This window comes from Colletotrichum graminicola (assembly GCF_000149035.1).
Source record: "Colletotrichum graminicola M1.001 genomic scaffold supercont1.20, whole genome shotgun sequence".
Classification (NCBI taxonomy): Eukaryota; Fungi; Ascomycota; class Sordariomycetes; order Glomerellales; family Glomerellaceae; genus Colletotrichum; species Colletotrichum graminicola.
Window position 1 is genome coordinate 501669 of NW_007361024.1, and position 21405 is coordinate 523073.

Genomic DNA, 21405 nt, shown 5'->3' on the forward strand with positions numbered 1-21405 from the left:
TGGTAACTCGGTTGGCGTTGGGGCAGGAGCGCGAAAATGCTGTCGATGAGACGAGACTCGGCGACTGTGTCCAGGCCGGGAACGAGGAAGGAAAAGTAGGGCAAGGTTTTGGTTCTTCCAGGAGGGCGGTTCCGCGGGACCGGTCCGCTCGCCGGTGCTGAAACAGGGCGACCACAGAACCTTGTCGACGGAGTACCGGCCACAGTCACACAACGATGCTGTGCTGCCGTTTTGGACATCAAGGATTTTGAGCGGATGGTGCCCCATTTGTCGACAATAAGGATGGGGAGGGAGAACGACAACGTTCCTCCAGGATGGCAATGTTCCTCTCCAGGTCATTACGTTGGGGGTGCTCCTCTCCTCTTGTCAGACAGGGTAAGGGCTTGGAGCATATTATGAAGCGACAGACTAAACAAGACAATGCTTGCTTTTGGGTTCCGAATACCTACCTAGGTGGCACTAGTTGTTGACCGAGTTCGGCATCGGTACCTTGCATTATAGTGTTAAGTGCGTGCGGTGTCCGAACTGCCAGCGCGGAAGTGGCTCAAGCTTTGTAATCGCGCTCCTTGTCGCCCACCCCCTGGCAGATCTGGGATGTCGTGGTACACTACATGGCGACCCCCCTTATCGCCCATCCTGCGAGACTGCGTGCGTCATGGATAAGCCCGGCATACGCCAGCGCATCACGTTCGCCTGCAGTCCCACGAGATTGGTACGACACCACCCACTACGACGGGGCCATTCTCGAGTCCGACAGGCACGAACACGCCGCGTGGCTTTCTGTCGTCTCCTTCTTTCGTCACCAAACAAGGCGATAACTACCTGCCTTGGGTAGGTAGACATCTGTCCTTGGTGGTGGTGGTGGTGGTGGTGGTGGTGGTGGTGGTGCTGCTGCTGCTTCTTTCTTTTCGCGGCTTAGCAGGGGTTGGCAAGCAAATCACTGCTGACTTCCATCCTCTGGAATGCATCCCCCCTCCCACCAATAACGGCTTCGCAGATGGTCAGTGTACACATTCATGACCGAAATATGATGACGATGATACCTAGCCCTCTACTCATAGGTTGGGTATTTATCATTCTTCCGAGCCCGAGCTCTCCGCCGTCCATTCCCTGCTTTCCTCGCAACCGAAACGTGTTTAGGCCGTTGCGGACGACAGATGGCGCATTACTGTTGTCAACATGCCAACGCCGCTCCAATAGGATTCGATGGCGCTGTCGATGCTCTGTCTGACCTTCCGCTTTCTGAAGCGAACAATACGACCCATGTCCGGAGGGAACTACACTAGGTAATCCATGCCATCCCATTCCATTTCCGCTCTACACTAGACTAGGTACGGAGTAGACGTACACAAGCGTGCATCCCACCCTGCTCCACATCTTCCATCGAAGTCGGACCCCCTGCAGGTCTGGTTCTCTCTGCACTAGGTAGGTACCTACTGTACCTTTAGGTAGTAGCGTGGTGTAGCGTGAGTCTCTCGCCCCGGCCCTTGGCTCTTGATTTCATCAGCGACCATCACCGTCCCACATCCTGTCTTATCTCTTGGGTGTAGTAGCAGTGCCCCCCCCTCGGGTGGCCCTCCACACGACATAGCTCAAGTTTCTATTTCTTTTCCCATTTCCCACTATTGTTGCGTCGCATGAAGCATTTCTCCTCCCTTCGCCCATGCACACCTACGCCCTTCCATCCCTGAAGCGCTCGCTCTAGGAAAAGGCTACTTCAAATCGAGCGCAGCAGACACGATCCAACAGGAATGGCAGCGTGGCAGTCTCACTTTGTCCAGCTTACCGCATTCGCCTCTAACTCACTGTCCGAGACACGATATATGGCTCCAACGCCCGACGATCCGACCCTCGCAACTAAGCAAAATACCCGAATCTAAACGGCGCGGCTCCCGTTGGCTGATTATAAGCCTCAAAAGGCTTCCCCAGAGCTGTATGCAACAAAAAAAACACTATCGGCGCCAACCGTTAAATCCGAGAACGCAATCACCACGGGCATTTTAGATTTGATATTTTCCTTCAACATGTCGGCTCCCAAAGATGACATCGTTGTTACTCGCGTGGACCGGGATGTTCACAACAAGCCCATCAATGAGGCAACAGAAACGACGTCGCTGCTGAGTGCGGGCGCTCCCGACGGCGACAGCTCTTGCAAGGATACATGGCCTGGCTACGCCGACTTCGAGGGCTTGCCGTGGTGGAAGACACCATCTGTAGGGACATCTTGCCCGGCTCGGGTCGTCCTGTCACCTGTGATCCCGACGTGTGCTGACTCTCTCCTGCGTGCGCCAGGTTTACTGGCTTCTCGTCCCGTATGCCCTCTTCACCCTGGCCTTTGGAGGCTCTTTGGTGCCCAAGCTGAATTTGTATGTCAAAACCTCGTAATACTCGTGGCCCGACCGCTGTCGCGGTCGCTAACATTGTGGTGCAGAATCGTCGACTTGGTTTGCCAGCGCCATTTCGCCGACCAGACGGTCCTGGACCCGGCGTTCGTCTACACACCCGTAATCCTTGGCGCCGATAACCCCCAGTGCCTTATTAAGGAGGTTAAGAAGCGCGTTTCCATGTTTACCCTGGCCATGAACCTCATCACCGGAATTTTGTCCGCCATCACCGCGCCCAGGTTGGGACAGCTGTCCGACCGATATGGCCGAAGAAAACTCCTCGCCCTGGCGTCCTGCGGCGGCGTCGTGGCCGAGTTGACCGTCATTCTATGCGCCAACTTCCCATGGACTTTTCACTACAACTGGTTGCTCCTCGGCGCCGTCGCTGACGGACTGACAGGATCTTTCACGGCCGGTAGTGTGCTCATCAATTCGTATACGAGTGACTGTACCCGGCCCTCCCAGCGTGGCGTGCGCATCGGCTACCTCCACGCCTGCCTGTTTACGGGTCTGGCTTTCGGACCGCTATTGACGGGCTACTTCGTCGCCTGGACCGGCACCCTTCTCTCCGTCTTCTACGTCACTATGGGTTGCCATATCTTCTTCATCATTTTTGTTGGGTTCATCGTTCCCGAGTCGCTCAGCATCAAGCGCCAGCTGCGCGCCCGCGAGAAGCACGATCAAGAGCAGAAGCCTGTGGTGAGGGGGACTTGGTCGACGCTCAAGGCCGCGAACCCGCTGGCCCCTCTCAGGGTCCTTTGGCCCACAGGCAAGGGTACCTCGTCGAGGCTGCGTCTCAACATCATTGCCCTCTCCTTCACCGACATGATCTTCATCGGCGCGGCGATGAGCGCAGGCACCGTCATTCTGCTGTACTCGGAGTCCCCAGAGGCCTGGGGTTGGGGCACCTTGGAGAGCTCGCGTTTCATCTCGGCCGTGTCCATGGTTCGTGTCGTGGCGCTCCTCGTTGTTCTCCCTACCATCAACTACGTCTTCCGTCTGAGGCCTGCGGCCTACCGGAGAAGGGTCTCGGGTGTCTCATTAGTGGAAGGAAACCACGGCGCCGACACTGTTGACTGCTGGATTCTGCGCTTCTCATTGCTCTCGGATGTCACCGGCTCGCTGGGCTACATTTTCGCTAGGAATGAGGCCATATTTGTGCTCTCCGGTATGGTGACGGCTTTTGGTGGGCTCGGCAGCGCGACGATCCAAGCAGCCATCACAAAGCACGTGCCTGCTGATCAGGTGGGACAGCTTTTGGGTGCTATCGGGGTCCTCCACGCTTTGTCGAGGGTGTTGGGTCCCATCGCTTTCAACACGCTCTACTACGCGACAGTTGGTGTGTTTGACCAGGCCATCTTTGTCCTCCTCGCGTCCGTGTTTGGTTTGGCTTTGTTGGCAAGCTTTGTTGTACGCCCTGGTGGTGAGTTCGCATCCCTCGTCTCAGCTGTGCCTAAAATTGACAAGATGTAGTGTACCTCGAGGAGACGTATGAGCCTGTGCCAACATCGGAACCGCAATCCAGCGTCCAGGCCAGCTCGGAAGCGCTGGAGGTGTTGACGGAGGACGAATTGATATTCACCAACTGACACTCCAGTTGGCGAGATGTACGTTCTGACGTAGCAGGATGGTTTTACAAAGAGAGCGAGAATAAGGTCATGATACATACTTAGATTATAGATGTAAACGTCACTGAGCGCTGAGCGCTGAAGATCTGGGGCTCTTTTTGCCTCGGAGCAACTGCGACATGTCACATTGGGTACAGCCACTATTACCCGATACCACAAATACAACTTTTCTTGATTATCACAGTTTTGTCTCGTGAACAGTGTACTGCATCCTAGGGTGTTGGTCAATAGACGGAAGCTGTCATCGGTTCAAGTCGATGTCGTGTTCCGATTACCCATGGTGGGCCCTCCCAGAGGCATTCCCGGGTTCATCCCTTGGAAGACCATTGCGCGAGGATGACCACCACCGATGGACGTTTCCTTTGTCGAGCGTCATTCGGGGGATGATCCTTGGTGGTTCGAGTGCAATAAAGCCCTTTGCCGCCAAATTTTTGTGTGTGAAATATCGTAGTAACTATGCTTCTGCTGGGTGTTGTTTCTATCAATTCGCATAAAGCTTTTTACCAATCTAATGGCGCGAGCCCTTTCTATCGCCACATACACGATCCAGCCTGCGAGGTCTTGGAAGGGAGAGCCCCTCCGGTTTTTTTTTCATTCATCTAATACCATCATCTCATTAGGATAGCAAGATTGCATCTAATTGACCCAGGCAGAATGGGTCATTGTTGTCATGTAAACATCTGCACGAATCTCACCTGCCATCTTTCTTTTGATCCCAAGCCGCATCATCGTGCCACAGATTCATGCACAAGTGGCCCTACCAGTACATGAATCCATCCCTTCCGGCTTCCGCGAACGAATATACCTTGTGTGCGACTATTTTTTATGCGGTCCAGGACCGTGTGACAGTGGCCTTGTACTTTGGTACACGACACGATAACCCCGTTCTCATATACATATATATACCTTCTATTTTCTCAACATACCACGACCATCTATTGTGGCAGTCACCAAGCTTGACGACATTCCCTCACAACCTCCTCCTGTGAAGAAGACACCAAACACTGCAATTCGCGTATATTGAACGCCTAGGAAATGGTAAGTTTCCGCCAAGGCCGCCCGGTGACAATCGGCTGAGAGACGCCTACTCAGAAAACCACGTGGTTCGGTCTCCTGCTCCTGCAGGCCATGTCTCTCGCGCTTGCCGCCGCAATTGAGCGGCCAAACGAGGAAGCCGAGAAGGAAGCCGCTAGGATTTTGAAGAAGCCCTTTGAACCGTTGCATCCTGCCACTGGTAAGATGACCGTCGCACCGTTTCACGAGACTGATAATACGGTAGCGGGAAAGATTTGATAAGTATGCGTTGGCCTTTCTAACTTTATCCACCCTCATCGAATTGGTAGAGCAGGAAGAAAGCTAACCTGATTGCAGCTTTCCAACGATACGCTTGTAGTGTCCATTGTCGTGATGGCTCCTTAAGTGTAGGACAATGAAGGGGTGAGCCTCCCATACGTCTTTGGGCCACGACTTGGAAGCACTCATGCGCAGGCCTGGGGCTAGATGGAAATCCTGACAAGACATGTTCCATACTTTTCTGAAGGAACAAAAACAGGGGAATTTTATTGCGGGGCCGAACTTGCAGTTCCTCAATGACCAAACGTTTCGTTACCAAAGCTCGTCTGGCCATCTCGCTCTATTTTAAGATACGGACAGCGGGCACTTCATCTTCCAGCGCTAGGATGTGAGGCAACGGCCCCATCGCCGTGATTGCAAGTGGATTGATGTTGGCTTGGCTCTTGGTGTAGCCTTTCTGGATGTGAATGAAGTTGGTTGTGTCTTTGAACGCCGGCACGTTCCAGTACAGGTTGCGGAGCCAGTTGTGAAGGCGGGGATAACCGGATCGTATGTCTCGAATGTTGCATTTGAAATGAAACGTGTAGATCGGCTGTGGTTCATGTTAGTCAATATTGATGACGTCCATGTTTGGCTTAATTGTTCAGAAGTATTGCCCATGTGGCAATATCATTGAGACGTGGAATGACGGGGGACGAAGGAAAATAACGTACGTCGAATCGAATAAGTGTAACGAATCTGCAAGAATACGAGTTAGCTCAGGAAGGCACCGTATTTGACAGAAAATTACAGTCGTATGTCGACTTCTGTAATCTCCTTTCCAAGCCAGTACGGGCCATCGGAGGGCTTGAGAGACGCCAAGTGAGCTTCAGCCCGATCCAATCCGTCAAACACAGACGTCACAGCATGTTCATAGGTATCTTGCGTGACCGCGAACCCGCACTTGTATACTCCGTGATTGATTTGATCATATTGCCACGCCTGAGCGTCGTCGATCTGGTCTTGGAGCGTCGTGGGGTATAGTGAGACGTTGCGGTACTTCTCCTCAATAATGTCGTCAAACTGATAGACGTCAGTGGGGCTCATAAGGGGCCGGTGATTGCATATTGACCTCTGTTCCGAGCATCCAAAGTATCTCGCTGCTTTCATTGTTCACAATGACTTTTTGGATCTTGTCGTACAAGACAGGCACGGAGAATCTTGCGGAGTAATTGGGGTCGGTATCAAAGTAAATCTGGCGCAAGAGGGTGAAACCGTCGTGCAGAGGATCTGGCACCACGTTGCCGCCATCGACTTCGGCTTCCGAGGAGGTAGGGAAGCGCCATCCTAAGTAGTGTCAGTCATCAGCCCGAAGCATCGTCCTCCAACCTTGACCATCGGGGCGCCTACAGCCGTACCTGTCTCAAGATCGAGGTGCCAATGTACGACAGGGAACGAGATGACGTCTTCAAGACCGTTCAGCTTACGGACGATGAGGGTTCTGTGCGCCTGTCGTCGTCACTGTTATCAGCTACATTCCGGAAAACCATATGGAATAGGGCTAATTTACCCATGGACAAGCATAGCTGACGTAGAGATGGTATCTTCCCTTTTCGGGCGGAAACTTGGACCCTGGCTCTTTGGAGATGAAGTTGCGGAGAACGGTTGCAGGACGCTGGAAGTTGCCATCCTTTTCATTCAACTGTTTCCACCCAGCAGTAGTCATGACGGTCCTGATGTTTCTTATGTTCTAGGGGTTGCAAGGTGTTTGGCAGAACCAATCTAGCACTACTCGATTGCAAATGTATGGCGCTTGCAATGCTCGCCTACAGAGGTCTTTTAGCGTTTATTATATATTACAAACCTCTGAGAGTAATCACGTTACAGGTTGCTTATCTATACCTTAAAAGAGATGTAGAACATTTAGGTGTGCTTGGAAAGCGTACAAGTAGTGCAACATGTGGAGTAAATCACTTGCAGTTCAAGACCAATATCTCGCGCGCGGGTATTACACATTCATGCCATGCACGTGCTCTATTGGATAAAGGGCCACTTGAAAGGCCTTGCAATTCATTCCCCCGCGCGGTTATGACATTGCATTGCCAAGCTTCAAAACTACAGACACGTGTTTGACAGCCAATTAGAAGTTAGCCTCCTTTTAGTCAGGCCCTCGTTCCTGTTCAAGGGGCTCGACATCGGCATTACCGCACTTACCTCAGAGCTGGGCTTCCTGGCCAACCCACGTCAGGTCACACATCCAAATCGCCGAGATGCACAACCAGGGCCTCAACTCCCTAACGCTAGTATCAGCCCGCTAATACTTGAGGTGGTGGATGTGCTGTCTCAGATCGCCTCGGCACACCTATTTGTAAGCATTATCAGTATGGAACCGTAACACCTGCTGCTAGTATTGAATCATTCGGTTTGCGTATAAGTCTATGTTGTGTCTTTCGCAGGATTCTCAAATAACTAGTCAACAACCACGTGTCATAAAACCATCATTTCAAGCTCCAGTTGTTGGGCGAACAAGTTCAATAATCAACCATGTCGGTATCACGAGCAATCGTTCAAGTCTTCAGAGCACCTGAACAAGCCGAGGGTGCAGGGGCACGAGTGCGCCGCGCCATCGGAAGCATTCACAAGCGCAACTTCTCGCCATTCCTTATGTTCGACCACATGAGCGGCAGCACCGGCGCCGGCTTCCCCGATCATCCTCACCGGGGACAAGAGACCATATCTTACATACTAAAAGGCTCAGTAGAGCACGAAGACTTTGCGGGAAATAAGGGTATTTTGCGAGCCGGCGATGCACAGTTTATGACAGCGGGAAGAGGTATCATGCACTCCGAACAGCCATTGCCGGAAGACGACGGGACCCCAGGGGCCGGATTCCAACTCTGGGTTGACCTTCCGAAGCATCTCAAGATGTGCGAGCCCAGGTACCGGGACTTGGGCGCGAAAGAAATACCACAAGTTCAACTTGACAACGGCCAGGTCTATGTCAAAGTCATCTCGGGCAGATCCGGTGGGGTCGTCTCGGTCAAAGACTTGGCATATACGCCCGTCTGGTTTCTCGACGTGGAGATCAAGCCAGGAGGCAAATTTACCCAGCTCTTACCTCAAGAGTGGAATGCTTTTGCTTATGTATTTGAGGGAGAGGCGGTTTTCGGTTCAAAGAGTAAGAGTCAGAGCAAGGGGAAGAAGTTTGACGCAGTCATTTTTGAAAAAGAAGGCGATGTGGTTGACGCTGAGGTTCCCGATACAGCGCATGGAAGTGCACGGCTCCTCTTGATTGCCGGACAGGTTTTGGATCAGCCAATCGCCCAACATGGGCCATTTGTCATGAACAGTCGGGAGGAGTTACAACAAGCGGTGGAGGACTTTTACACGCACAAGAACGGATTTGAAAGAGCCAAGGATTGGCGGAGTGAAAGTTCAAAAAGGAAGAATGTGTATTGAGGTGTACGCGAAACCCCATTTCGAAGCAAATCAGAGTCCCAAAGCAAGACTTGGAGTGGGCAAACAAGGATGAGTTCAGGTGACATTACACATTCAAGACCTTCATCCTATTTCGACATCATCCACGTCCGTTCTTGGGAAGCGCGTTAGTTATTTTCCCGCCAAATGGTCATGTTTTGTCACAGCCAATAATCGGGAGGAACACGATCGAAAACCCAGGAGTGGCAGAGGTACTTCTCCCTGATGTGATGTCATCATAATGCTCCAAGGACATCTTGAGCAATCTGCACTTATCAAAGTATGCTCAACCTTTTCACCTACTCTCCGCAACTTATTACTGACGCTCTTGGCGTATAATATCTCACTAAATCTAAATTGATACGCACTAAAACGTCAGAAAGCTCCTTGGCCACGCCGCTTTGTATTTGAAATACCCGAACTCAATCAGCCCGCTTGCTCTTTGGGTCCATTCTCACGACAGCTGCCCGGGTTGCGATTGGGGCATTTGGTGCCCCAACCTCATTCTAACTTGTGTCACGACATCCTAAGGGCCTTTCATGCTTATCAAAACTCTTCCTCGTCTGTTCCTCGGCCTTGGACGCAGCCAGTCAAGGTTGGACCAGTGTGATACAAGCATCTGTTCCTACAGCTTTGTCCTCACGACCCTCCGCTTGCGAGGGAAAGTTTCAGGCTCACTTCGGGTTAGTCGATCCGGTTGACGAGGCCAAATTGATCGTCCAGTCAGCGGCTCCAATTCCATTCCATTACCTGCAGCGAAACAAGTTGCAGAAAAGCAGAAGCGGCAATGTACAGATGCACCAACACGGAGTTTTGACGCCACTGAAACAGAGATTGCAATATTCAACGTGAAATACCTCGTGGTGGCGGCGGCTACCTCAGGCGGGGTAGGGGTCAGGAGTCTGTGATGATATCGAAGCCGGCGTCTGTGTGGTTGCGTCTCTCAGCATGCAGCATGGTGTTTCGGCAGCTAGGGCGCGATGGTCTGTGTAAGTCTCTTATTATCATCAGCAGAGGTCCAATGCCCTCATGGCCTTTACATATTGACCGGCAATTGATGTCTTCTCGATTGACGTTCCAGAGTGATCTGATTCTTCCGGATCACCCCCATTATCGTATCTTAACAACTTCTCCCGATAATATTGCAACATGGAGTCTGCTGCTGCCGCCCCGCAGCTACCTGAACCCATTCACCCGGGCGATCCCCCGCGTTACCCGAGACAATCAACGGTTTCTAGCTTGGCCGCGTCGAACTGGCCGCTTGAGGACGAAAAGACTGTTCATCATGGTTTCGGTTTCCAGACCACCGAACTGAAGAGGGCCAACAGTCACGACAGCTCATCAACAGCCTTCGAGAAGGACCTCGAGCATGTCGATTCTTTCGAGTCGTCCTTCGACGACGACCAGGCAAAGGAGAAGGCCAAGGAAGGTGTCCTCTACCACGATGGCCAACTTATCCTGCAACCCGCGCCGACCCAGGACCCGCGGGACCCCTTGAACTTGCCTCTGTCGCGGAAGGTCATCGCGTGCGCCTGCCTATGTTGCTTCGGCGCGCTGGCCGCCGCGGCCGAGCTGATCTTGGGCGCAATGCTTCCTGTGTTCGCCCTAGAGTATTCGGGCCTCGACCCCAAACTCCTCAAGCCGTTGACTTCGAGTGGCGGCCTTCCCGGGGGCAGCGATCCTTTGAAGATCCTCGCCAACCTGCCGGGCGCGCCACCAATCTTTCAGATCTACCTGCTAGCCTCGCTTCCCGTGTTGATCATAGGCGTGGCAAACTTGATCCTGGTACCGATGGCCATATCTGTTGGCCGTCGTCCAGTTGTTCTTGCAACAGGTTTGCTTGCCGTCATTGGATGTATCTGGTCTGGAAGTAGCCAGTCTTTGACCTCGCATTTGCTGGCTCGCTGCGTTCAAGCGATTGGCGCTGGCACTGTTGAAAGCTTGGTTCCATTCATCATCCAAGATATGGTCCACGTTCACCAACGGAACTCCTGGATCTCTGGGATCTTTGCAATCCAGGGTCTTATTATTATCGTACTAGGCATTGCAGCGCCATATGTCATTATCAACTTAAGCTGGCGCTATATGTATTTCATTACCGCCATTAGCGCAGCTTTCTTCCTAGTTGGCGTATATTTCTTCCTGCCGGAGACCAAATGGCACCGAACGCGTGATGAGATGAGTAAGTGCTCGACTGTTACAAGACTGGGAATTCTATACAAGGCTAACTCTGGGCTTTTTAGACGGTATTCCTCGCGATGAGACTGGTCAGAAGCACTCGCCAAGAACTTTCCAGTACAACATTGCTCTGTTCCACGGCAAAATGGAATGGAGAAAGGGCTGGAATGCTTTTGTCGATACGCTTCGCACGTTCTTCTACCCGCAAATCTTCTTCATCACCATGCTCAACAGTGTCATGATCGCCTGTGCGTTTGCTGCTGGATACACTGTTGCTCCAGCTCTTCTGACAGCGCCTTGGTCGTAAGTGATTACGCTTTTACTTGATAAGAGCCTCCGGCTAACATATGTTATAGATGGGACTTCATGTTACTTGGTTTATGCCTCCTACCAGTCCTCATTGCCGCTGTTGCCGTCGCTTTTGTTACTGGAAGCGCTGCCGACTGGATGGCCAATCGACTTGCTAAGAAGCGCGGGGTCCGTGTTCCGGAAAACCAGCTCATTAATCTGGTTTTTCCAACTCTCGCTGGTATCATTGGCTCCATCTTGTTTGGCCTGGCTGGTTCAGACCAAAACAACTACTCCTATGTCACGTTTCTTACTGGCCTCGGGTTGATGGCCTTCGGATTCTTGGGCGCCAACAGTATTGGCGCCGTCTACGTTCTAGAGTGCTACCCCCATCTTGCGGGCCCGGCCTTGGTAAATATTGCTTCATTCCGATGCTTATTGGCCTTTGCGCTTTCTTTCAAGATTTCAGACTGGGTTGTGGAGATGGGATACTTCAACGCGATGATGATCTATACTGGGCTGATTTCTGGCTTCGCCGTCTTTATCCCGGTGGTTTACTACTATGGGCCTGCCTGGAGAAAGAAGTGGCCTGCCGACAGCTTTGGCGATCAGATGTAATGGCGCATCTAAAGACTCGGCCCTTATACGCGGCCACTTGGTATGATTCTTACTGCTCATGATACTTCCTTTGACTACGGCAAGGAATGCCGTAAAAAAGCAGTTAAACTTTAGGAAGGAACGCTCGTTATTTTCTCATATTTCTCTTAATTAATTAGGCCTTCATTGAAATCGAGTCTCAACGGAATATAACCTCTAATTCTTCAAATTTGATTCCGTTGTAACCCCGACTGCTAACACCTGAGTTAAGCTAGGCTTGAAGTTGTCTTAAATCGGCGATGTGTGGTGTCCTTATAAAGGAGCACCCTTTTGGCTTTAAAAACCTTGAGGGCTCCCGGCCCGAAGAGTAGGATAACATATAGCCATGTTTTCAAACAACGCGTAAATGACTAAGGTAGGGAATGCATTGGAGCTCGGCCTCCCGTATGAAAACATTCTCAAGGTGTGTGTTTAAAGTGTCTATGCATCATATCCTTTCCGACGTTAAAGGAATTTCTGCTTGTCGTCTCGATCTGACGCCCAAGAGGATCGGATTAGGATTTCAAAGGCAACCGATCTCAGAGGCCTCGTATGTACAAGAGTCGATGGATAGTGGCGTGGAGGAAGGTTTGCACCTCTCGGCAATTCAAGACATTGGCTTCGTCTCGACAGTTCTCGATAACCAGACAGGGCCTTGGAAATATCTGTTCGAAAGAGGCAACTTGGAGCCATGACAGAAAAAGGTAGCAGACGTAGAACGTTTATTATTCAGAAGCCACCAAGCAGAATTGGCGTCGTTGGTGAAATTTCTAAATGGAAACTCTCGCCATTGAAACAGAATCGAATTCGTGATGCATTCACCTCATCCAAGCTCATCGCCCAAAGGAGATCCTACAAGCCTTTCAAAAACTCCTCCAGAGTAATCGGCTTCCTGACGGCGTTATTCATACCTTCATGGTACGTGACCCAAACCTTGTTGTCGCTCTTCTCGTGGCTCTGTTCCTTTCTCCTTTTAGCGTTCCCGTTCACCGCCCCCAGCGGTCGCGCGGGTATGATGCGTCCGAAAAAGTCCCTCTTTACACTCGCCTCGAGTACTCTCGCCTGTTCCTTGACAATGTCCTCATTATTATTGTGCACGGGGATCTCCTCGAACTCCACGGGGCCTCCTGCTTTGAATCGCGCCTGGCGGGCCGCGGCTTCGCGTAGGGCAATGGTCCTTTGCAGCTCTTGGTCCAGCACCTGTCGCACGGCGTAGCGCGTTGGGGCTTGACTAGAGAGTACCAGGTTGCCCGCCGTCTCATACACTGCGAGGGCATCAAGATCACTGTCCGATATTAGTCCAGGTCACAAGCACGATCAGAGGTCAACTTACGGTTCCATGCGGTACACCCACTGCGGCCCCCTGTTTACCAACGAATCGGTTTCAATCTTGCCCTTTTGAAGGACAATCCCGACCTCGGCCATAACCTCGGCGGCCCGCCTCACCATGACCTTCTCCGTTTCTTTCCGCACACTAGCTGTGCTTGTGTTGCTGCCGCCAATAACAACCGGCTTTACGTCTGGTGACACCATGCGGACTAGGTATGGCATGAACTCTGTGGATATATCCTCAACGCTTCGGAATGACCGTCCCAGTGTGGGAGTAAGCTGTGCCTGAATAGCCTGAAGCATGGCCTTGTTTTGCTTCTGCGCTTCGTGGGCGGCGAAATCGGCTCGGGGTCCAGAGAATGGTACAGGTGGCTCATTGTCCTCCTCGCCGCCGCCCCATTTCTTGTCGTAACCCATGGTGACCTGATGTCGGCGAGACGAGGCGAATAAGTTGTGGCAGGCCAGAATCGGTTGGCTGAGGTACGGCGCCAGCTCCCACTCCTGACTTCCAAATGTGCGTGATGAACAGGTATCCAAAAAGTTCATCCAGTCGTACGCAGCGTTTGGCTTCGACAAGAAAGAGTCGTCATTGAACTCCCGGTTGGGGTACTCCAGAAAGATGTCGGTCATGATCCGCTCGACCTCTCCACTGGTGTCAACCATGTGCCGCAGCCGTTCCATCGCGTTTTTCTTGTGATACTCTGCAAAGCCAAGCTGACTTTTGGGTTGTTCGTGCTTGTGCTTGAAGTTTTGTGAAGTGTCCAAGGCTTGCTTCGGGAAACCGCCGCCCTCCTGAAAAACACGCGTTACTATGTCTTTTGTGCTTCCTCGTCCGAGCCCCCTCGCTCCTCCAGCACCGTTGGTGAGATCGTAGAGCACATTCTGGTCAAGCCACTGCCTTGTCAGTCGATCGTTAAATCCGGCGGCGGCCTTAAATCGGCCTGCAACCCATTCGCCAACAACCATGACTCCTCTGAGATCACCTTCCGTCCCGCTTTCTGCGCCGCGCTTTGCGTCGATGCCGCTCGTCATGCCCCAGGCCGCCTCGCAGATTTTGCGGGCCGCGTCCTTTTCACAGGGAATGCCTTCCTTGTCAAACACTGTCTTCAGCCGCGTGACGACAGCATCGATGCCTGGCTTGCCAACGTGAATAATCTCCGCCATGCCGGATTGCCGGAGGGGCCTGAGAGAGGGGTGGTAAACGTCGTTACAGATAAGAATGAGCGGGCGCATCAGCCGGAAGTCATCGCCCTTTTTCTTCTTCCGACCAGAGGCATTGGAGGCACCAGCGCTGTTTTTCTGGTCAAGTAGCACTAGGTCAATCAACGCCTTGACGAAGCCGCCCTCTCCTGAGGCGCCAGAGCCGCCAACAACTCCGTCGACTTCGTCAACAATTACGCAGGCCGGTTTGGCGACCTTTTGCTGTGTTTCCCCGTCTTTTGTTTTTATGTTCTCGACAGTCTTAACGCTCTCAGTGCCCAAGGAGGTTCGTATCCGGTTTTTTACAACGTCTCGGCTTCGATCGTCACTGGCGTTGACCTCCATCACGTCGTACCCTGCTTGCCTGGCACAGACGTGGGCCAAAGTAGTCTTTCCGAGACCCGGTGGTCCCGTAAGCATTAGTATCTTCTTGTGTGGTTTCTCTTCCTCCGGAACCTGCTTCATGCCGGGTCTCCGTACAATGGGGGCTTTCTTCGCAACACCAGGGAACACGATGGGGTCCCAGCGCTTTAGCCAACGAAGGACCATTCGGTTGGTACCATCGTCACCGCAAAGATCCAGAAAGTTCCTGGCTCTGTATTTCTCGGTCCACAAAAGTGTCTTCTTGTGTTGCTTGCCGGCAACTGGCTGTTCCACCGAGCGAACCGGCACATCAGTCTCCTTTCTCCTCGGTTGACGTGACTCGGAATCTTCTTGTTTTGCAGCATCAATTAGTTCGTTGATGTCTATACCGTAGTATGCTCGTCTCGCTTTCCCCTCCTTCGTCTTGGACCTCGCAGCGATGATGGTCTCGTAAGAGGTGTTCGTCGTTGGCTTCCGTTGCTTGATTGTAGTAGACGTCCCGGCGCATGTTGTGAGCTTAAAGGTTCGGGAGGACCTTAAAAACGATGGTGTAGAGCTGAGTAATGCCGAAGCAAGGCTTAATGGCCTTTCGGGTGGTGCGACCTGTGGTGGGTTGGCTATGGCGGGATCGCTGGTCTTCTGAGGCGCTAATGCAATCGGCTCAGCTATGCCTTCCTCTGGGACCGTCGTGACGGGTGTTGAACGTTGAATGCGGGCGCTAAAATCAACAAATTGCTTCTTTAGCGGAGGCTGTTGGTCACTGTCGGCGTCATCGGAATCGTCGTCGAGGAGAAATCCGCTGCTGACCTTCGGTTTCGGTCTCGTGTGCTCGACAGCTGCAGGCCTCGCGCGTTTCGTGGCCGGTGGTGAGGAACTGGCGGGAAAGGTAATAGGCGATGAGGCGCTCGGCATCTTGACGGATCAAATGCGGAGATGTGAATGCCTAAATGGCGCGGAAATCGTCCTGGTGTAGGTGCTTTATTGAGCGTTACGATATGGTGTATCGCTATGGTGACAATTAAATCTTGGGGGGAGACGCGATCAAACGCGAACCCTGGACGCGTTAATGGTTGGTGGGCCCAGGCTTCACAGTGTCAACTGTGCATAATTGCGCTTGAGCACTGTCTTAGGCTTAGAGAAGCATCACTCTTCGTGAATATTCAAACTGAAGAAACCGTTCAGTTAACGTCAGTTAAGGCCGGCTAATTACTTTATATATAGCGAAAACAATTGAACAAGTCGACCATGTACTTCTTGCAGGAAAGGGTAGTTACTTGTTGCCCAGCATGGGAACACTGTGCCACTAGCTCAAAATGATCCGGCCTTAACAACGACATGTTTGATGGTTGAGGTGGAATATCATCGTATCGTCAAGCGTAGCTCCATGTCATTTCGGTTTCGCTTGCTTTCGCTACCTCTCACTGACAGCGCCCATCTCCTTTAACAATGACCGATAGGACTTCGCTTCTCCGACCATCTCTTCCATAGTCCTCGCCTTTCTCATCGCATCCTCAATCCTCGCGAACTGTCCCCCAGCCTCCGGCCTCTTGCCCAACTCCTTATCCCACAACGCGCCACCCAAGTTTCCCTCCTCGCTAGCCATTTGCTCGTAAATCTCATCCTTTGGCCCGGACCCGTTTTTACCAGTCTCACCCGGGATGCGCGGGATGATGTGCACATGGACGTGCGCCACAGTCTGCCCTGCGTCCGTGCCGTCCTGCACGGCGATGTTGAAGGACCCTGCCTCCGGCGCCGCCGGCAATGATGATGATGAGGAGAAATAGCGACGCGCCAGCATTTTCTGGACCAGCTGCGTCGTGGTGAAGAGGTCTGTGACCTCGGCCGGCAGGAGATCCGTCAGGCGCTTGTGAGGCTTCAGGGGACAGATGAGAACGTGGCCCGGGAGGAGGGGCTTAAGATTGACCAGGGCGAAGGAGTGGGCCGTCTTGAAGAAGACCTGGGTCGTGTCAGTCCACGTTGTAACAGCACTCCTTAAGACCTCGAGGCCTTAGATGAGAAATCAAAATGCGCATTGCCATGCTGAGACAATCTCAGACGAAAAACGCTGCTATGATTATAGATAGGACTGTGTCGTCGACTCGTCTCAATCTATGCGCCATGGCCATGTCGGTAACTCGAGACGACTCAACGAGACGCGACTGACCTGGTCGGTGACCTCAAAGGGCCCGAAATGGATTTTGTCCTGAGTGCTCATCGTTCGTCGCAAGTGAAAAGTGTGAGCTTGGGGTAGTCTTCTCGTCAAAGTCCAAGTGATGAACATAATCCGCAGCCAGGTCATACGTGTATTGTAGGCGGTGTGTAAATAGTTCAACCGAAAATTCCGGCAACCGTGTGGAGTTGACTGGAAAATTGTTAGCACTGTCGAAGAAACACAGTGGCGTCATCGTCACAAATTGCTCTTCGGGTACGGAGTAGCTTGACCTTGGTTTCTTGGACGCCACGGCAAAACAGTAACAGCTTGTCTTCCAATGGATTTCTGGAATGCAGATGAAAGCAAAGGATGTATGTCATATTTGGGAATTTATAACTTTTGGTTCCCGCCATTGCCAGGCTCCCATCTAGACCCTAATAGATCGCCGGTTCCTCTAAAGTTGTACATAAATACACACCGTCCTTCATGAACAGCGACTGGCAGACATTCATTGCGAGAGGATTCTCTCCTGCGCCGAGGAAAGCTTCGTCTGCTGTCCGGCAAAGAATTTCTTCGACTGCAGGCAGCGCTCGCTCGTGCAGCCAGGGCAGCGCAGCTCCATTTGTTGCGAGCAGGCAACGCCGCTGTCAAGGTGAGCTTTGGCGATGTCTGCAAGAGCCTTGATAAAGATTGGACTTCCGTTCAAGCTTTCGACTCGCTTAACGGTCTCCGGCGATCCAGAGTCCCCAATGACTTCGAGATCCAGCTCGTATAAGGTCTCAATATGGTCCGAGGTGAACGCAATAGGGATCAGAACCAGATCCTTCTGCCCCTTTTGAACATAGTGCTCAACCGAGTCGGAAGTCTGCGGTCCAAGCCAGGCCGAAGGACCGACCTGAGATTGCCAGCAAAGACGGTAACGGTTCGAAAACTTGAGGCGCTGCATGACGGCGTAGACTGTCGCGGCGACTTCGGCGGGGTACGGGTCGCCTCTGTTGACAACCGACATGGGCAAACTGTGGGCAGAGAACAGCAGCACGACGTCCTTGCGCCTCTCCTCGGGGTATTCCAACAGCTTGGCCTCAATGTTTTGCGCAAATGCCTCAATCAGACCAGGATGGACAGGCCATCGGTCAATGACACTCCAAGAAATTGTACCGTCACCCGGCGTCGTCTCTCCTACTGCCTTGCCTTCCAGTCGTTGCCTCCACTTCCATAGCTCGTTAAGGCTGCTTCCGGTCGTTGAGCATGAGTATTGGGGGTATTGTGTGAAGGCAACTGCTCTTCCGCCCTTTCCGTTTCCAAAACCGTCTGCCAGCAACTGGTTGTACATCTCTTCAGTCAACGGGTCGGCATAGCGAAACGCAGTATACGGCTTATGAGGTGCGGTTTCGGGCGAGATTTCGTCCAGGATCTGGCACATCTCTGCATTCTGGTACTCGGTCCATTTGCGGATGGGTGAGCCGCCACCTATTTCGGCGTACTGTTTCTCGATCTTGGGGGTTCTTCGCTTGGATATGAAAGGGCCGAGATAGTTCTGGAAGCGACCGAGAGGAATCAAATCGCCATCTGCCTATGAACTGTTAGCTGTCCATTGGACCAACAACCGCGAGGCCACGTACAAAAAGCCGGCTCAAGAAGTCTCCCACTTCGCCTGTTGTCGAGGGACCGCCCATGTTCATAAAAACCATGGCTGTTGGGCCCTTGGATCCGACAGAGTTTTGCGTCACAGGGGGAACAGTCGCCAACAACCTGGATTGAGGCGACGCCAGGGCGAAGGGTGACGAGGCATGGCGCGTCAAGGGTGTCGCCTTGGATAAGCTCCGGGAAAGCCGACCCGTTGGATATTTGAAAGCCATTGCAACTGCGACAGCGTGATGAATTGAAAGACTCGCAAAACAGGAATTGAGGGGGGTATGCAACAGTGGCTCTGGGAAAAGCGCACTTGTGGCAATACGCGAATCCTGGTGATGCGTGTTCGATACCGGACAACACTTTGTGGAATTCGGGCTTCGATGACGACGGAAATCCCGATCTGGATCATGAGCCCACCGAACACCGAGCTGGTCCCTTGCAAAGGCGGGCTGATAGGGAACCACTTATCCTTCCCCTGGGTTTGGCACTCAAACAGTCTGCACCACCTCAAGTACACCCCTAACGCTCCAGATGTTGGCCAATCAACGTGTGTGTAATCAAAAAACTGCTGTCACGTGATCGCGCGCAAGAAGCTCCAGTGGAGCTCTTTGTTTGGCGCGAAGCTCACCCCTGGTCTGACCGCGTTGGTGCCTAGACACTAAGCTCGCGAAGGTGACATACATAAGTGCTCGTCTGCTGCTGCGGCCAAGTCTCTGCAAGCCAATTTGTGATCATACCCGGACTTTGAAAGACCAAACAATGGCTGATCACGGACATTTCAAAAGAGAAGATGATGATGAAGATGATGTCGAGGAGGAGATTGACGAGACAGTAAGCGTCTATGTCCACAATGGATGACTTACAACTGACGCATCGCAGGACTACAAGGCACAGAAAGATGCCATTCTGCTCGCCATCGATGTCAGCGCTTCAATGCTTCAGCGTCCTCAAACTTCTGGCTCTAAGAAGGCAGATAAGGACAGCGCCGTCGAAGCAGCCTTGAAATGCGCCTACCACCTCATGCAGCAGCGCATCATCTCGAACCCCCGAGACATGATGGGCATTCTCTTCTTTGGCACTGAGAAATCCAAGTTCCAGGAGGAAAGTGCTCGGTCTGGCCTAGGGTACCCGCACTGTTACTTGTTCACCGATCTTGACATTCCTGCAGCAGAGGATGTCAAGGCGCTGAAGACGCTAGTTGGCGCCGATGGCGAAGAGGGCGAGGACGAGGATGAGGTCTTGGTACCGGCGAAGGACGAAGTGCAGATGGCCAACGTGTTCTTTTGCGCAAACCAGATCTTTACAACCAAGGCGGCGAATTTTGGCAGCAGACGCCTCTTCATCATCACAGACAACGACGACCCTCACGCTAAAAATAAGGACGCTAAATCCGCAGCGGCTGTTCGAGCGAAGGACCTCTATGACCTCGGAGTGATCATTGAACTGTTTCCCATTACCAGGGACGACAAGAAATTTGACCTCGGGAAGTTCTACGACGTAAGTGTCACAGATGGTCTCGTCGGTACGGTCTAAACTAACAAGTGTAGGACATCGTCTATCGAGACCAAATAGCGGAGGCCAACCTCTCAGAGGTACGGAGCTCAAAGTCAGGAGATGGTCTTTCACTTCTCAACTCTTTGATATCCAACATTAACTCCAAAGAAACCCCGAAACGCGCCTTGTTCTCCAACCTTCCCTTCGAGATTGCCCCCGGACTGAGGATATCGGTCAAAGGCTACAACGTCATCCACCGACAGACACCAGCCAGAACGTCCTACATCTACTTGGACAGTGACAGGCCTCAGCTCGCTCATGGAGAGACGACTCGCATCGCCGAGGACAGTGCTCGGACGGTAGAGAAAACGGAGTTCAAGAAGGCTTACAAATTTGGCGGCGAATTCGTGCATTTCGCCCCAGAGGAACAAAAGTCTCTCAAGGCCTTCGGTTCTCCCATCATCCGAATCATCGGCTTCAAGCCACGCTCCATACTCCCCTTTTGGGCCAGTGTCAAGAAGTCTACCTTCATCTTCCCCTCTGAAGAGGACTATGTCGGCTCGACCCGCGTCTTCAGCGCCTTGTGGCAGAAACTTCTCAACGACAAGAAGATTGGCATTGCTTGGGCCATCACTCGCTCCAATGCCAGCCCTATACTAGCCGCCGTCATTCCTTCTCATGAAAAGTCGGAAGATGACTCAGGGACTCCGTACCTCCCCGCCGGTCTCTGGCTCTACCCACTCCCCTTCGCCGACGACCTCCGCGAGGGCCCCGAGCCTCCCAGCAACCTCGTCATTAGCTCCAATGAGCTCACCGACCGCATGCGCGTCATCGTCCAGCAGCTGCAGCTGCCAAAGGCCATGTTCAACCCGAAGAAGTACCCTAACCCTTCGCTGCAATGGCATTACAAGATTCTTCAGGTACTCGCCCTCGAGGAGGAGTACCCAGAGAAGGCGGAGGACCTTACGGAGCCGAAATACAAAGCCATCAGCAAGCGTGCAGGCGGCTATCTGGATGATTGGGCCGAAGTTTTACAAGCCGAGACCAAGACCGCGCTAGCGAAGGCGGCCATCAAACGCGATGCGGACGGCGACAATGACGAGAGGCCCGCCAAGAGGGTTAAAGCGGCGCCGAAGCCTGCAAAGGTTTCTGGCTCTAGTATGACCACGGCTCAGCTCAAGGCATCTGTTGATCACGGCAGTTTCAGCAAGATGCTGGTGGCGGATCTAAAGGACATCCTCGCTGCTAGGGGGCAGAGCACGACAGGGAAGAAGACTGAACTAGTCGAGCGGATTGAGCAATGGGTTGAAGACAATGCCTGATGCCATTACGGAATGATTTGACTTTGCGACGAAACTGTATTATACCA

The 21405-nt window shown here is 52.5% G+C and overlaps 9 protein-coding genes across 9 annotated transcripts; 5 read left to right on the forward strand and 4 right to left on the reverse strand.

Moving 5' to 3' along the window:
• Positions 1-2024: 2024 nt before the first annotated feature.
• On the forward strand, positions 2025-3973 carry GLRG_05831 (major facilitator superfamily transporter; the record flags this gene model as incomplete). Its single annotated transcript, XM_008096516.1, has 4 exons — positions 2025-2213; positions 2293-2366; positions 2432-3807; positions 3858-3973. The coding sequence occupies 4 exons, from the start codon at positions 2025-2027 to the stop codon at positions 3971-3973; spliced, it is 1755 nt and encodes a 584-aa protein (XP_008094707.1).
• A 1074-nt stretch (positions 3974-5047) lies between these two features.
• Positions 5048-5305, forward strand: GLRG_05832 (uncharacterized protein; the record flags this gene model as incomplete). The annotated part of the gene is made up of 2 exons (XM_008096517.1): positions 5048-5050; positions 5105-5305. The coding sequence occupies 2 exons, from the start codon at positions 5048-5050 to the stop codon at positions 5303-5305; spliced, it is 204 nt and encodes a 67-aa protein (XP_008094708.1).
• A 340-nt stretch (positions 5306-5645) lies between these two features.
• On the reverse strand, positions 5646-7010 carry GLRG_05833 (glutathione S-transferase; the record flags this gene model as incomplete). Its single annotated transcript, XM_008096518.1, has 6 exons — positions 5646-5897; positions 6019-6043; positions 6096-6367; positions 6417-6631; positions 6703-6793; positions 6855-7010. 6 exons carry the CDS (start codon positions 7008-7010, stop codon positions 5646-5648), a joined length of 1011 nt encoding a protein of 336 aa, XP_008094709.1.
• An 818-nt stretch (positions 7011-7828) lies between these two features.
• GLRG_05834 (pirin) lies at positions 7829-8743 on the forward strand (the record flags this gene model as incomplete). The annotated part of the gene is made up of 1 exon (XM_008096519.1): positions 7829-8743. The coding sequence occupies one exon, from the start codon at positions 7829-7831 to the stop codon at positions 8741-8743; it is 915 nt and encodes a 304-aa protein (XP_008094710.1).
• Positions 8744-9910: 1167 nt separating this feature from the next.
• GLRG_05835 (major facilitator superfamily transporter) lies at positions 9911-11845 on the forward strand (the record flags this gene model as incomplete). Its single annotated transcript, XM_008096520.1, has 3 exons — positions 9911-10943; positions 11005-11242; positions 11296-11845. The coding sequence occupies 3 exons, from the start codon at positions 9911-9913 to the stop codon at positions 11843-11845; spliced, it is 1821 nt and encodes a 606-aa protein (XP_008094711.1).
• An 870-nt stretch (positions 11846-12715) lies between these two features.
• On the reverse strand, positions 12716-15667 carry GLRG_05836 (ATPase; the record flags this gene model as incomplete). Its single annotated transcript, XM_008096521.1, has 2 exons — positions 12716-13148; positions 13197-15667. 2 exons carry the CDS (start codon positions 15665-15667, stop codon positions 12716-12718), a joined length of 2904 nt encoding a protein of 967 aa, XP_008094712.1.
• A 499-nt stretch (positions 15668-16166) lies between these two features.
• On the reverse strand, positions 16167-16970 carry GLRG_05837 (HIT domain-containing protein; the record flags this gene model as incomplete). Its single annotated transcript, XM_008096522.1, has 2 exons — positions 16167-16712; positions 16920-16970. The coding sequence occupies 2 exons, from the start codon at positions 16968-16970 to the stop codon at positions 16167-16169; spliced, it is 597 nt and encodes a 198-aa protein (XP_008094713.1).
• A 445-nt stretch (positions 16971-17415) lies between these two features.
• Positions 17416-18766, reverse strand: GLRG_05838 (ferrochelatase; the record flags this gene model as incomplete). Its single annotated transcript, XM_008096523.1, has 2 exons — positions 17416-18480; positions 18530-18766. 2 exons carry the CDS (start codon positions 18764-18766, stop codon positions 17416-17418), a joined length of 1302 nt encoding a protein of 433 aa, XP_008094714.1.
• Positions 18767-19301: 535 nt separating this feature from the next.
• Positions 19302-21358, forward strand: GLRG_05839 (ATP-dependent DNA helicase II; the record flags this gene model as incomplete). The annotated part of the gene is made up of 3 exons (XM_008096524.1): positions 19302-19373; positions 19422-20039; positions 20090-21358. The coding sequence occupies 3 exons, from the start codon at positions 19302-19304 to the stop codon at positions 21356-21358; spliced, it is 1959 nt and encodes a 652-aa protein (XP_008094715.1).
• Positions 21359-21405: the final 47 nt, after the last annotated feature.